Source organism: Mauremys reevesii, linkage group 8 (assembly GCF_016161935.1).
Source record: "Mauremys reevesii isolate NIE-2019 linkage group 8, ASM1616193v1, whole genome shotgun sequence".
NCBI lineage: Eukaryota > Metazoa > Chordata > Testudines > Geoemydidae > Mauremys > Mauremys reevesii.
Window position 1 is genome coordinate 95,234,134 of NC_052630.1, and position 14,496 is coordinate 95,248,629.

The following is a 14,496-nucleotide window of genomic DNA, read 5'->3' on the forward strand; positions in this document are numbered from 1 at the left end:
GAATTATCTAGGATCCTGCAAGAGATTGTTTCTTATCTTTGTCAAGGACCATGCCATAGGCTTACAGACAATTCCTTTATTTGGAACAATATATTGTGCCGCATAGAGCTCTACTGAGTACCAGAAGAATGTCTTTGGGTAGTATAGTTCTGCATCAGTGAAGTCATGGTATAATAATCCATGAGCAAGTACATACATACCACATGTTTTGCAGTGAACCATGTATGGGTAGCATGGAAAAAAGAACTCCCAACTTTCTGCTATTAAGCCAAAGGGAAATCTCACTTAGCTGTTAGTAGCAGATGTGCTTGTTCTGTGTCCTTTTGAAGCCTGACGCTAGAAGGCTAAACCATTGGAGATCAATGAGTAGTTGAATATCTTTCACATTCCATATTATCAAGAACAGTACACTGCTCCCAAGGAGTAATTCATGATTCTCTGGTCTCTTCAGAAATACGTTTTGTTTTGTTTTTTCTTTGTAATGAATAAAGTCACTTTCCACATTTGGGAAGAGTAAAACTAGTTTTCTTCTGAATCTCCCCACCTTTAAGACTTCACCATAATGGATTCAGAACATAAGATAGTAGTTTGTATACAGATAAGTTAGGTTTTTAAGAGTAAATAGTGCCTTTCTGGCCTCCCCCCACTCATGTATAATCCTCACCCACACACACTTTTTTTCAAAGTCAAATTGAACCAGTACAAACCCATGGCCTACAAATATGGCAGCTACATCTTTTCCCTTTCATTTGTTTTGCTTTTCTGCAGACTCATGCAGATTACTTTCCAACATATGGACTTGGATCTTATGGTTAAAGAGGGTTACTGTTTGCTGACCTCCCAGTGCACCCTGAGTTTTAACACAGTCGATACAAGTGTTTTTTTATGTTCTTTAGAAGCTCTGAGGGTTAAAGTTTGTTTGCCAGATCAACAGAGTCTGAGACTTCCTTTCAGTGATGTACTTTTCAAATAACAAGCTCCAGGAGGCATTGTGTATCATGTATTAAATCTATAGGCATTTAAAAAAAAACCTCCTAAGTGTTGTATGAAGAAACTCATTGTCATTTGTGTGAATGAAATACCATTTAATGAGACGAAGAATGTTTTTTGTTGTTTCTGTTCTAAAGGTAAAAAAAGACTTCCTAAGAGTAATAGCTTCTTGAAAAGCACTCACAGTCCAGGATGATAAACCTAGTCTAAATATCCAGATATGTTGATACCGTAATGAACCTGCTGGCTTATTACTGGGTACCATGATATCCCCTGCAAATTCAACATCCAGTCAGTAGAGGGCTCCATAATCCCTAGAGTACATCAAAGGAAAATATAACCTGAGATCAGAGGGACCACGCTCAGAGGCTCTTTCACAGGAGGTAGAGAGTCAGGGCTGGCATATTCGTGGCTATGCTGGTCCAATGATCAGTGTACATGATAGGAGGAGAGAGTGCAGCAGTCATGGGCGGTGGCAGCCCTGAGGCTGCTGTGGCAGGCTTGGGCATGATTTTCCTCAGGTCCCTGCAGACCTCAACAGCCTTTCATAGGGGTGAGGATTTGCCCCTTATTCCCCCTCCCCCCAAAGCAATAAAAAACTTTCTTACAAGTGAACATTGTGTTTCATATTATCCAGTGCATAGACAAGGCAATATAAGATGTCAGTATAATATTTAATAATATCTAATATCTTGAACAAGAACCCCAGAATTGAACAGCCCTAAACTTTAGAAGTGCTCAAAATGCAGATCCATATTTCAGAAATGGGCCTTATTTTTATAAAGGGATGAACTGTCTACCTTCAAACTTTGGGGTGTATCAAAATCAGGATGAATTTTCCAGGCAGATAGAGGTGGGGGCTTCTTGGCAGTAGCCAGGAGGCCCATGAAGAAGTAACATGCAGGGTTGTAGTAGAGTAGGAGTGTTTCTTGGGGTGCTTACTCAGGTTAGCCGCGTGCCAAAGGTTGCCGACCCCTGCTTTATGTTCTGGAGACAAAAACATTAGTATTTTTTATTATTCTGGACTTTCTCCAAAAGTCTTCTTGCCTATGGAAGGCCTTGTGCAAAGCCAGGATCCACAATATACAATTTTTAATTATTCTGTGCCATGTAACCCTTTACTCATCATTCATCATCTCTTTCATAATGTAGCCCTTCTCTTATAATCAGCCTGATGTAAACAACTGATTGAAACTGGGGCAGAAATGACAGAAAAATAATACAATCGATCACAGGAGATCCAGCAATATAACTTCTGTGTAGTATATTTGGTTTTCCAAAGCGCTACAAAAAGACACTTTGCTTTCTGTGCTTTAGGGTTTCTTTTTGTCCCTGAACAATATTTGCAAGTACATATTTTAAATGTAACTTGGAATTAATAGTAATTGGCTAAAACTTTTACATTTAGCCACCTAGTTCCTACCCCCAATACACTCAACAACTTTAAAACTTTTGCAAAGATGTTATGAAATTGGCCATGCATGCATTCCAGTTTTGTTTTGTTCTTTTCGTAAGTTCGTATATCTAATAAATGGATCTTCTGTAAGAGCAATTTAGCATTTGCTTTCCAAGGCAAGATACAATAACTAAATGTGTATCTGGTCTTTGTCCGACATTATTACAAATTATGAGAGCAAGACAGAAATATATTATCATAGGAGTGTTCTTTTTTCTCAGATTAGGTTCCTGGAATTTCCAGCTACATCAGCTAGACCTATTCTCACAATTAGGCTGTGTGCTTGCAAAGTAAGGCTTCGCTGACTTCATTGACTAACTATGGGTACGTCTACACAGCAAAGAAAAACCTGTGGCTGGCCTGGGCCAGCTGACTCAGGCTTGTGGAGCTCGGGCTGCTGTAGGGCTCTGCAGAGTGGGAGGGTCCCAGAGCTCAGGCTCCAGCCTGAGCCCAGAAGTCTACTCAGCAATGAAACAGCCCCGCAGCCCGAGTCGGCTGGCATGGACCCACGGCGGGTTTTTCTTTGCTGGGTAGATAGATCCAAAATTACCTTTGTTTCAGATCATAACACAGTAGCACCCAGAGGCCCTAATCAGATTCACAGCCCCAATGCACTTAGCACTATACAAACACAAATAAAGGCAATAGTTCCTGCACTGGAGAACTTCTCAGTTTTCCACCTATAAAATTGGGGTAATACGGTACTTCCCTACCTAACAGAGGGAGGGGGTTTTGAGGATTAATTCAACACATTAAGCCACAGTGAATGTACATATTGGGTTCAGTCCAGCAAAGCGTGAAGGACAGGCTTTAAACAGGTGATTAGGTCCACTGACTTTTGATTCTCTTGGTTCTACCACAGGCGTCCTGTGTTAGCTTAGACAAGTGATGTAGCATTTTTGTGCTTCAGTCTTGTCATCTGGAGAAAGAGACTGACTTTCATGGGGCTACTCACATGCTTAAAGTTAAGCAGGTGCTGAAGTGCTTTGCTGGGTCAGGGTTATGGTGCTCAGCAGCTTGCAGGATTGAGCCCGTTGTAACAGCTGATAATTTTTTTTAATGATGCCAAATACTTTTACGTGCTCACTTATGGTACAGATACAATTCTTTAATGTATGTGTGATTTGAAAGTGTGCAACATCGGGTATGATTTTTGTGTTTATGAAGAATATCCACTGAAATTCCTTTTAGAAGGGTTTACAAAAGCCTTTCCTCAAGTTATTGTGGGTAAAATCTGTCCTTACTAAAGAGGCTCAGGGATTAGACAGGTTTATTTTCCTTTCATTGTGACACCATGTTTTAAAGGCCAGCCATCTGAAGAGAGCTCCATTCATGCTCGGAGAACATTCCAAAGGTTACAACTTCCTTTTTTTCCTCCTATGCTTGTTTTCCACAAGGGAGATATTCTGTTACCTTTTGTCTGCTAAGACTGAATGAATGGCTTAGGGTCAAACAGCTTCAATGGCGGACTATTCATTTTCAGCCACATAGAGCTTTGCAAATGTTCGGCAGAACAGACAGTCTCTTTCAGTGAGAGGGTTCGATCATATTCATGCTCAAAACTCCTGCTTCCAAGCCCATTCTGCGGTACATGCTGCAATCAAACTGCAAATTGTCATGTTGCTCTTTGTTCACTTTTCTTGCTCTGTGCTACCAGGTTCAATTTGTACTCTTTTATTTGTTTTTGAGCTGTGTAATCCCTGGTGTCTCAGCCAGGATGTGAAACATACCATATTATATCAGGACCACAAGAGAGGCGCCAATTTGGTTTGCTTATTTGACTGTTAAAATATGAGATGCTTCTTTCAGAAGGTTGAATTGAAAAGATACCTTGTCCAAAAAATTTTCAATAGAACTTTAATATGTTGATCATTTGCTAACCGTGAATTATATTCCACCTCATTCACAATCAAGCTAGGTTTCACACACACAGTTATTTGTATTAACCTATTGATTTTTAATGTTACCACATCAAAGGGCTAGATAATCATATCTAATGAAATGTGCTTTTTATTTTATTTAGTACTGTATATTTGTGTGTTATGGGATTCATTACAGGTATCCATGGCATTGTCCAGCATTACAGTATATAAATGGCAAAATACACATGCCTGAAGAGTTGGGATGTGATCTTATAGAGGAAGGATGGCGTGGAATTGTGGTTAAGGCAGAGGGCTGGGTGACAGGAGGACTGGGTTCTAATTCTGGCTGTGCCCCAGATTTCTTGTGTGGCCTTAGACAAAGCATGTAATCTCTTTATGCCTTTGTTTCCCCACCTGCTGAGAGCATCAAATAGAAGATATACTCTAAGTGCAGAGTATGGAAACAAAGAGACCACAAGTACCTGGTGCTACATTATTAATCACAAATATATGCACAGTTATACGGTGCACCATTGTTACATATATATATTTTGTATTCACAACATATAGCAGAATTGGGTATTTCGGCAGAATTATTATACTTGCATAGGTATTCAGGAGTTTTTTATTCAGTTTATAAATAAGAGACTGACATTTTCCTATATACACCTCTACCTCAATATAACGCTGTCCTCGGGAGCCAAAAAATCTTACCGCGTTATAGGTGAAACCGCGTTATATCGAACTTGCTTTGATCTGCCGGAGTGCGCAGCCCCCATCTCCCCCCCGGAGCACTGCTTTACCACGTTATATCCGAATTCGTGTTATATTGGGTCGCGTTATATTGCGGTAGAGGTGTATACGGTAATTTGTCCTTATTGTTTGCTTCTCAGGTGTTACAATTATGCTCCTCATGGTGAGATTAAAGCAGTTTAAACTAAACTCTGATCTGCCCCGCATCTCATATTTTGTTTAGCCACAACCTTTCCCTAGGCCTTCCCTCTTGTGAGTTGTCATGCGTTGCTGGTAATATTCCAAATACAAAACTCCCCTTGTTACGTTGAAGATTTGGGGGAACACCTCCCAGATCATAAAAGTTGGAGATTTAATCAAAGTTTCTTTGTTCAGGTCTGCCGAAAGCTTAAGTGTGACTGACCAAATTTTTTGGATCTGGAAAAATGTGTTTTGAGTGTTCTGTTTCCTTACACCCTTTCCTACTTAGGCTTCAAACACAATCCAGGAAACTATTGTGTAACTGTTAGAAAAATTAGCAGAAATTATAAGAGAGATTCAGTCAAAAGAAACAATGAGCGAAAAACTGTGCTTAGCCCTGGGAGAAGGAGAAGAGCAACTTGCCACCAATTCAAAATCAACAGCAATGACCAATTCACATAGGGAATAATATTCCAAACACACTGTGACACCTTCCTTGTTTAGACTGTAACTACCTCTGTTAAAGACCAGATGATTCTATCTCTGCTTTTATACTTTTGTTGACATAACAAATGTTGCCAGAGTGATCCTGAATTGAACTGAGTGCTCCAATAAACTATCGGAAAGAGATGGAGAGAGAAATGCCAAGGATGAATCCAGTGCAGGAGGCACGAAACAGTTGGCACTCCCAGTGAAGGAACTCTGGCACTACCTCTGCTCGTGTTTGCTTTGTGCTGTAGTCAATGATTTTTAAACTGTTTAACTACAGCTCTGAAATGCACCAAGCTGAATCCTCTTTACTACTTCATATTAAATTGAGAATTTCTGCAGCCGGTGCTCAGTGCACTTCCCCCATCTGCTTGCTCACTACATAGCTCAATAGGCAAATTCTTTGCCACTCCATCTGCCACCCCAAATGCTAACTTCCAGAAAATCAACACTGAAAAGTTCAAGTTGCAAACTGATTTGCAGATTTCTTTTCCATTTCACCAACATTTGAGCTCTGATATAGAAGCTGTTATATTTTTTTCCCGAAACTGTATACATGTAGTATCACTGAAATGCAGGCACCCTTAGGGTGGAAGGTAAGCAAAAGGTGGACATCATCTTCACAGCCCTCTCGTCCGCCCTAATGGAGGTCACCAGAGAAAATCCCTACCAATGGGATCTGAAATGTCCATAGAGAACCTACAGGAAGTACCTACATACAATAAACTGCATGAAATCCAGTCTCTCCATCACTGAATGGTGTAAAGCTAGACTCACCTGGCTAATAATTGAACCTGCAATTCTAAAGAATCTAGGTATTTCAAATCTGCTGTTTAAGGCACTAGCCCATCCTACACTAGAAATGGATGTTTTGAACTACTGCTCCATTTAAATCCAAACGGTGTCTCGTTAGGCTGACTGCTAGAAAGACAGAAGTGAAAAGTGGTTAGGGAAAATGATTGAGTGTGTGTGTGTGTTCGCGCGCGCCAGAGCAGCATGAATATTTGTAACAAAGTCTGACATCTAGAAGAGAAACTAGCCAAACCTCCCTTGTCTTCACAGCAGCAGTGGAGACAAGGCCTAATCTCAGAATCACTACAGTGTCACATTGTGTTAATTTAACATGCTGCCGTAAATTGTGATAAAACACACTATTACATTTCCAACTCACCAAGCCTGTTAGTAAGGTAATGCAATATTTTTACTCCATGAGTTCAAATTCTGGGATTCTTATTTAGTAAAAGCTCTAGACATTTATAGCCAGATTTTCTGAAGTGCTAAGCACTTATAACTTGAGTCAAAATGTATGGCAACTGCAGGTTCTGAGCATTTCTGAAACTGTGGCCCTTAAAGTAATTTTTAATATTGTATATATGTTGTAATTAGAATTTCTAGATAGATAGATAACTATAAACAGAAAACTGTAAGTGGTGCAGAGGACCTTATTATATATGTCTTCCCTGCACAAGTGAATTTCACCCAGCATGCAGAAGTAGTTCTTGCAAAACCTTAAAAGATTGTTGGCTCAAATGGAGTAGGAAATGCTCTTGACAGATATCAAATAGGAATAGAAATATAGAGAATGGGTGGACAAGGCCTGTCACTCCTCTCACAAAGCTAATAGTGGCAGTAGTGGCACATAAATTTGAGTCAGTTGATACCACTGATCTGAAAGCAGGCTCATGGGGTAAATTAATTAATATGAAAGGTTCTTTATATGAAATCCCTGTGGAGCTTGTCTATATAAATATAACATTGTTTTATTTGTGATTTCTGCTATTGACTGGGCACCATTTACAAAATGCTTTGCTGCTTTCCCTGCAGGATAATTCTCACTGGGGGTCTTACTACTATGCCCCAGGCCTCAGTAAATAGGCTGCCTCATTAAAAAGGGACTAGTGATAGTATGGCCATGACTTTTGTAACACCACCTAACTCTCATATTTGACATGATTGCTGGCCTCTCTAAGTGCTTAATTGATTCAGGAGAACTGGAGGCCAGAGCATGGAAATCCAAGGGGCAAGATGAAGATCAAGAGTGAACAAATTTATGACAGGATCTAAGCAGCCTGAGGGAAATTAGAAATGCTACCGATCTCTGAGGTAGCTCAATCAATTCAATATGGTGTACGGGGGGAGGGGGGGGGCAACACGGGAGAGGGGCAGAAGCAGAGGACAGACTGTGGAAAAAGGAGAGAAAATAATGACTAGGTAGGTACAGAGGCCAAAAGTGCCTGTGGAAGGGGAGCGCAGGGTCAGTGGACGTTACCGCAACCCTTAAATTGCAGTAGCAAAGACAAAACAGGCCCATTACTACACCATAGTTTGTGAGGATTCCACCCACCACTCCACCTGCCAAACCTTTTCAGAGACCCCCTATGCAAAGCCTGTTCACTTGATCTTTGGGCATAGGTCAGGGTTAGGCCTGCTTTGTGTGGGGGCAGTGACTGAGCTCCCTGGCTTTTTAAAGTGCCATTTGCCACTTTATCTCCTAAATTTCAAATTCAGAAAATCCATCCAAAAATGTAAGTAGAACAAAAGGGCTCCATGAATGAGGTCCCATTCCTCTTAGCCCCTTAGTACTGTGAACAGCTATAGTACTGAGCAGTCGTATATACCACTCTTTGTTATCCTGTGTGTGACTGCTTATCCATGCTTTTAGCATATTTTTGAATCCTGTATATTTTGTACTGCGGATAGTGTTGCATACAGACTCGAACAATAATATGGACGGTATGTATAATGGATTTTTTTTAAACAACTAAAGCTTAAATGGTAACGCAAATTACTTTCTAATCTATGCAGTATTTAATTGACTGTATTGAACCATAATACAAATTAAGCCGTCGCTGTAATTTGTTCTGTCATACTGCAGCCCTCCAAACAATTTGATACTTCATTTATAAATTGGTAAATGGCTCATAGAGGCACTCAAAGATATTGTAAAATTGTCAAATAACAGCTCTAGGAATGTATCAGGGAGGGATAACAAAAGGGGTCTCATGAACACCCCTTGAGTGAGTTATGAAATACTTATTTCATATGCCCATCACCCTCTAGAGGCAAGATTATGTCATAATAAAAGTCCTGAGGATGAAAGAGAAGGAGAGAGAGAAAATTTAAATGTGAACATGGGTACTAGAGTATGGAACAACAGTTCCAACTAAGCTATGGGGGGTTGGCTTTGTTTCATTTCCATTTGGTGCTATGGAACAGTGTTTAAGAGTAGTAACTGAATGCAAGCAATGTTATAAACCTGATTGGATAAAGAAGGTATTTGCATTGATTAGTCATATTTTAAAGGCCAGATTAAATTAGCATCTGATGGATTCTCATAAATTAATCACAATCTATAAAGATCATGTATTTGTAGACTGGCTGTTCTTTTGTTTAGCTGGCCATTTCCAATTTCTGCTTGAGAAGGGAGAGACATCTGGCCATATTCTCCATCACTTTACACCTTTACACCAGTGCAAAGTGGGGGTTAAATGCTCCCATATCTGATTAGCTACAGGACATGATTCTGATCTCCAGTTTTACACAGATTTTACTCCATTGACTGCAATGGGGTTACTTCCAATTTACTACAGCAGTGTAAGTGTATGGTAGAGAAGAATCAGGCACATTAAGTCAAAACTTTAGATTAAGTTAGTTGAAAATTAAAAAAATAAATAAATCAAGCAACACCTAGACTCACGTAGGTCTGCAAAAGAATAATTTCAAATGATTATGTGCATCTGCATTTCAGTACAACTGTATGCACAGTATTTCATTTTATGTATATGTGCCAAGGCTGGACAAAATTATGACGCTTGTGCTCAGAATCTCTCTCTGATTAATGAAAACTTCCCGAGAGCAATCTTTCTAAACACTCCATAAAATAAAATATGCAAAAGGATAATGCTGCAGACACCTTTACTTATTTTGATACCATTTGCAAGGCAATATTGAGCATCATCAGCAATTACAAATCTAATGATTTTAGAGCATCAGTGAGGGTTCCCAAATAAATTAAAATGTCTCCATCTGTTGTCTTGCATTGTAGATGATATTTTTCCACCTCAGAGTAATCTTCAAATCTAATTCTACCAGGAAGGAGTTTAATTTCAGTGCAAAATGCTGCCTGGCAATCAATAAAAAACTTTTATTTAACAGGAGCCTGAGATAACATTCTCTATACTATACAGCATTTAGAGAAAGAGGGACATTTAATTTCACTATTACAGAGAGCATGCAACTTGAGCTGAGAATAAACAAATAAATCAATGTCCCTATATTATATAAATGCGATCCCATCGTAAATTTTACATCATTAACACATTGGGAAAGCGGCATCTCTCATGAACAATAGCCATCTGAAACCCAGCCTTGTTCAAATTGCAGTCAGTGACAGTACACCCGTTAGCCTGAACATGAGCCATCTTGAACCCCAAAAGTTATGTGACATTTACTAACAAAATGAAAAAATATCCAGTCTTTTGTCTTATAAGCAGTCATCTCTCTTTTATGTGTTACATTTCCATTTTCATTTCATCCCCTATTTCTACAGCAATCTCATCAGAGGCACCCCCCACACACACACACACACTCGCTCTGTTTTCACACATTTAAAACAATGTAAAAATAATCAATTGTTTAGAGCTCAGAGTACCATGCTGGTTGTCCATATGTGTTTTTTCTCAAAAAGTGCAGGAATCTGATCCTCCAGTAGTGCCCTTTCTGAGGTTCTGTCTGCACTTGAGAATGGTATTCCTTTTAGACTGTGACGAGCAGGAGACGTGTAGGAAGTAAAGAATTCAGACGAGTAGATCATTGTAGGTAAATAGTTTGAGGACAGACCTATAAAGGTGTTGTCTGCACTCAGGGTAGCCTGGACTCAATAATTGGTGTAGACAGGGATGTAGTAGAGGGGTTGATTCAGTTGATGCAAACCTTGGCTTGCCCTTGGTTATGCTTACAGGGTCATCACTTGTGCTACTCTTCTGTACTTTTAGCTCCTCCATGGCATCTCTTTCTATGTGGTTCAAAGAGGTGGGCTTGACGCTTGCGTGGACAAAGGGACTGCTGCTTATATATTTGCCTCTGCAGCTCCTATATTGTCTCTGGACCTGAGGTAGACTATGGGGTCTCAGCCGCTTTTATAGAAGGCTTTAAAGCCTTTTTATTTCAGAAGGACTTTTGAAAGAGGATGCTAGTTTTATTTACTGCATTAAATACAGCTGTATGGAAATGTTCACAATTAAAATGAAAAGCCATGCGTTTGGGTGCTTTCACATTTTCTTGTGACATCAAAAACAGGTGTTTCACACACAGTTTTGCAACAAAATTTGCAAATTTTTCAGACAAAAATGGGCCATTGTCAGCTAAAAGCCAATCCCTTTTCAAACCAAGAAGGGGGAAAATTTTACGAGTTTTCTAGAAAAGTGAAAATTTGCAGCTCTGATGTTGCTCTAAATGCAATTCTAAAAATACAATTTGTAGTCTGATCCTTATCCCATTGTGGTCAATGGGAATTTTGCCATTGAGTCCATAGAGAGTAAGGGCTTGTCTACACTGGGGTGGGGGGGAGATCGATCTAAGATATGCAACTTCAGCTACGCTATTCGTGTAGTTGAAGTCGACGTATCTTAGTTTGACTTACCTGGCCGTCCTCATGGTGGCGAGTCGACTGCCGCGGTTCCCCCGTCGATGCTGCTTACTCCTCCTACCGAGGTGGAGTAGGGGTGTTGATTCGCGGATTGATTTATCGCGTCTAGACGAGACATGATAAATCGATCCCCGATAGATCAATTACTACCCGCCAATCCGGCGGGTAGTATAGACGTACCCTGAGATCAAGCCTTAGGTCCCAGTCCTGCAGTCAGTGGGGCTCTGTGCTGCCATAGAAGTCCTCCCACATGGATCCAGTAAGAGGCTTGGAGCCAGAATCCTGATAATCCTGATACTACTTGTTATTTTATAAATTTTAGTCATAAAATTAATTGCTAAGGTACCTAGAATACTTTGATAGGTAGTAATTAGGTAATAATACCATACTTTTATTGAATTATCTCTCACCATAAGGTATTGGAAGAAACGTTTATGCAAAACATGAATACAGTGCTTAAATTGGTTAAAACACTTGTTTAGAGATGGCCTGATTGCACTGTCCAAACTTTGCTAATCATTTTGATCCAATGGCTTTTTAAAATTTGGTAGACATATGAAGACCCAGGTAAAATGTGTGTCTTGAGAATGAAATTATAGCTGAAATGGAATGTTTTTATAGATGTGTTTTGGTATGCTTTTTTAATAGCTACTACAGCACCATCATGCAGTTCATGAAATTTCGTACATTGCAAAGGATATCACAGACCACCGAGCCTTTGGATATGTATGTGGAAAGGAAGGAAATCATAGATTTGTGGCAATAAAAACAGCCCAGGCAGTAAGTATCAAATCTTTGTCATTTTCTATAGTTTAACTCAATTTGAAAGTTATGTCTATACTGTTGCTGTTCAAAAGGGCATGCTAGCTTGCTTGTTCAGTATACGTGCTGTTAGATGTGGCTGCATAGAAGTTCTTAGATGGTGAATTAGCAATACCAGTCTGAGAAAAAGGGACTGTATTTCACCCTTCTTAATTTTTCTTGATGTGTTCCTTCTAATTAGTAATTATTTTCCTTTCTTATTAAACTAGATATGTCAATAGAATACAAATATGTTTACATATGTTTGTTGACTCATTTAAACAGAAAATGATAGAAAACAAATAGCTACTTTGCCTAAAATCTGCCCTAATTTCATTGTATTAGAAACCACTAATAAATATAAGCAATGCTTTCAATACTCATAAGTATAATTATCATTAATCTGAAAATATAATTAGTTTTATAAAAATGAACCTTAGCCTAGATGCAATTGTCTAAACTAATATAAACAAGATAGAAATTAATTCAGTATTAAGTTCCTTCTCTTGAAAGGTAGATATCACTGTTCTACCAACAGGACCGGGGGGAAAAGTCGTCTTTCCTTTATTAAAACCTACTTACTGTTTTTGCTTCAATAGGCTGAGCCTGTAATTCTGGACTTGCGAGACCTGTTTCAACTCATTTATGAATTGAAACAAAGGGAAGAAATGGAAAAAAAGGCACAAAAGGACAAGCAGTGTGAACAAGCAGTATACCAGGTATCTGTGTGTGCTTAGCTTGCCAGTCAGAGGCTAGGGGTAGGGGTTTCAGGATCATGCTCCACATGGACAAATAGAAAGGTAACAGCTCTCACTATGTCAAAGTAGGGTTAAACAGTGTTGGAAATTGTAACACTGGGTAAGATGAAAATCTTAGAAACATGAAATGATCTACTCATTTCGTATAGAGAGTGTTCCTTTGAATTAGAGAGACAACTTTTAGTTGAAGCCAGCATGTTGGGTAGATCTGTTTCAAGAGTGACTGGTAATTGTAGCACAGTTCGAATTTTGCTTCAGAATGTGTCGTCTTAAATAAAATCAGACAAGGTGCAGCTTTGATTAAAATTTACCTTGTGCAATAACACAACAGTTATCTGTAAACTCAAAAAGAAATACCTATTTTTAATGTACAATGAGCTCATTTCTTTGCTGTCCTTTAATTTCCAAATAGTCTTGTTTCTCTGCTGTTTATGTTCTTTGCTTTTACTGCCTGTCCTCTTTTGCTGTAGACAATTTTGGAAGAAGATGTAGAAGATCCTGTGTACCAGGTAATTTCTGAAGCTGTACAGATTAGGTTTCAGAAATAGTTAGATATACATTATCCTATTTTCAAACACAGGCTAGTCTTGTAACAAAGTACTGTAAAAGTTTACTGAGATACATTTTAAGTAGAGGGAGAAAAAATCTCAACATAAAGAAGAATAAGTTCTAGATAATAATACTAATATGTAATATCACAATATAGGATGGAAACCCTAAATATTTGTTTAGAATGCCATTTAGAAACTGAAGTGAAAGTTTTCTCTCCAGAAATAATGGACACATCTTTGTGGGGAAATGTAACAAAAACATAAACTATTGTGAAAACAACAATGAGGGTGAAATACTGGCCCCATGGAAGTCAATGGGAGTTTTGCCATTGACTTCCCTGGAGCCAGAATTTCTTCCAGAGCATCAATACTTGTACTGGGGAGAAAAATTGAATTGACTACTGTAACCAGCTGATTTGGTATATTGGCAGTTTGGGTCTTATTAAATAATAGAACCTAACTTTAAAGCCCTAAGTTATTCGGGCTATGATTTCTTCCACCTTAATGGAAAAGGTGATGAATTTAGAAATACACCAGTGTATTTACATCCAGCAAGTTAGTCAGATTTTTTAAAAGATGTCAGCTGTTGTGCATACTCACTCTAACATTTTGCTGGAAACGTAGGATCCTAATAATGTGAAGTGCTACTTCATTTGAGGCTAAGATTTTCAAAAGAATTAGAGACGTCATGTGCCTCTATTTTTGCATGCCAGCTTAATACACCTGAAAGGAGCCTGGTTTCTGGAGGGTGAACATTCAGTGAAAATCAGGCCCCTTTGAGATGCCCCATAAGAGGCATCCAAAATGGAGACACCCTTAATCATTATTCACTTTTGAAAAAACTTGGCTAAAAGTTTTATTTTGAAAACCCTAAACAGTAAGGACTGTAAAGCTGTTACCTAAAAAAAGTAAAGCAAAATAGCAAACTATTACTATGAAACTTGTTACATAAGCACCAATCTGTTCTCTGAGTTTCGGTTCAGCTTTCTTATTCACTACTAATAAATAT

At 38.9% G+C, this 14,496-nt stretch overlaps 1 protein-coding gene across 15 annotated transcripts in view; it reads left to right on the forward strand.

Moving 5' to 3' along the window:
* Positions 1-14,496, forward strand: part of DAB1 (DAB adaptor protein 1) — a 684,943-nt gene that overhangs the window by 617,745 nt on the left and 52,702 nt on the right. For 14 of the 15 annotated variants that reach the window (XR_005583828.1, XM_039485615.1, XM_039485614.1 and 11 more), the window contains 3 exons: positions 12,026-12,157; positions 12,778-12,897; positions 13,407-13,445. Coding sequence is in view for 14 of the 15 variants with exons in the window: in XM_039485615.1 (XP_039341549.1) it covers positions 12,026-12,157; positions 12,778-12,897; positions 13,407-13,445 (291 nt within the window). In the remaining variant the exon portion in view is untranslated. The remainder of the gene's footprint in view (positions 1-12,025; positions 12,158-12,777; positions 12,898-13,406; positions 13,446-14,496) is intronic. The other variant, XM_039485626.1, reaches the window with a different exon arrangement.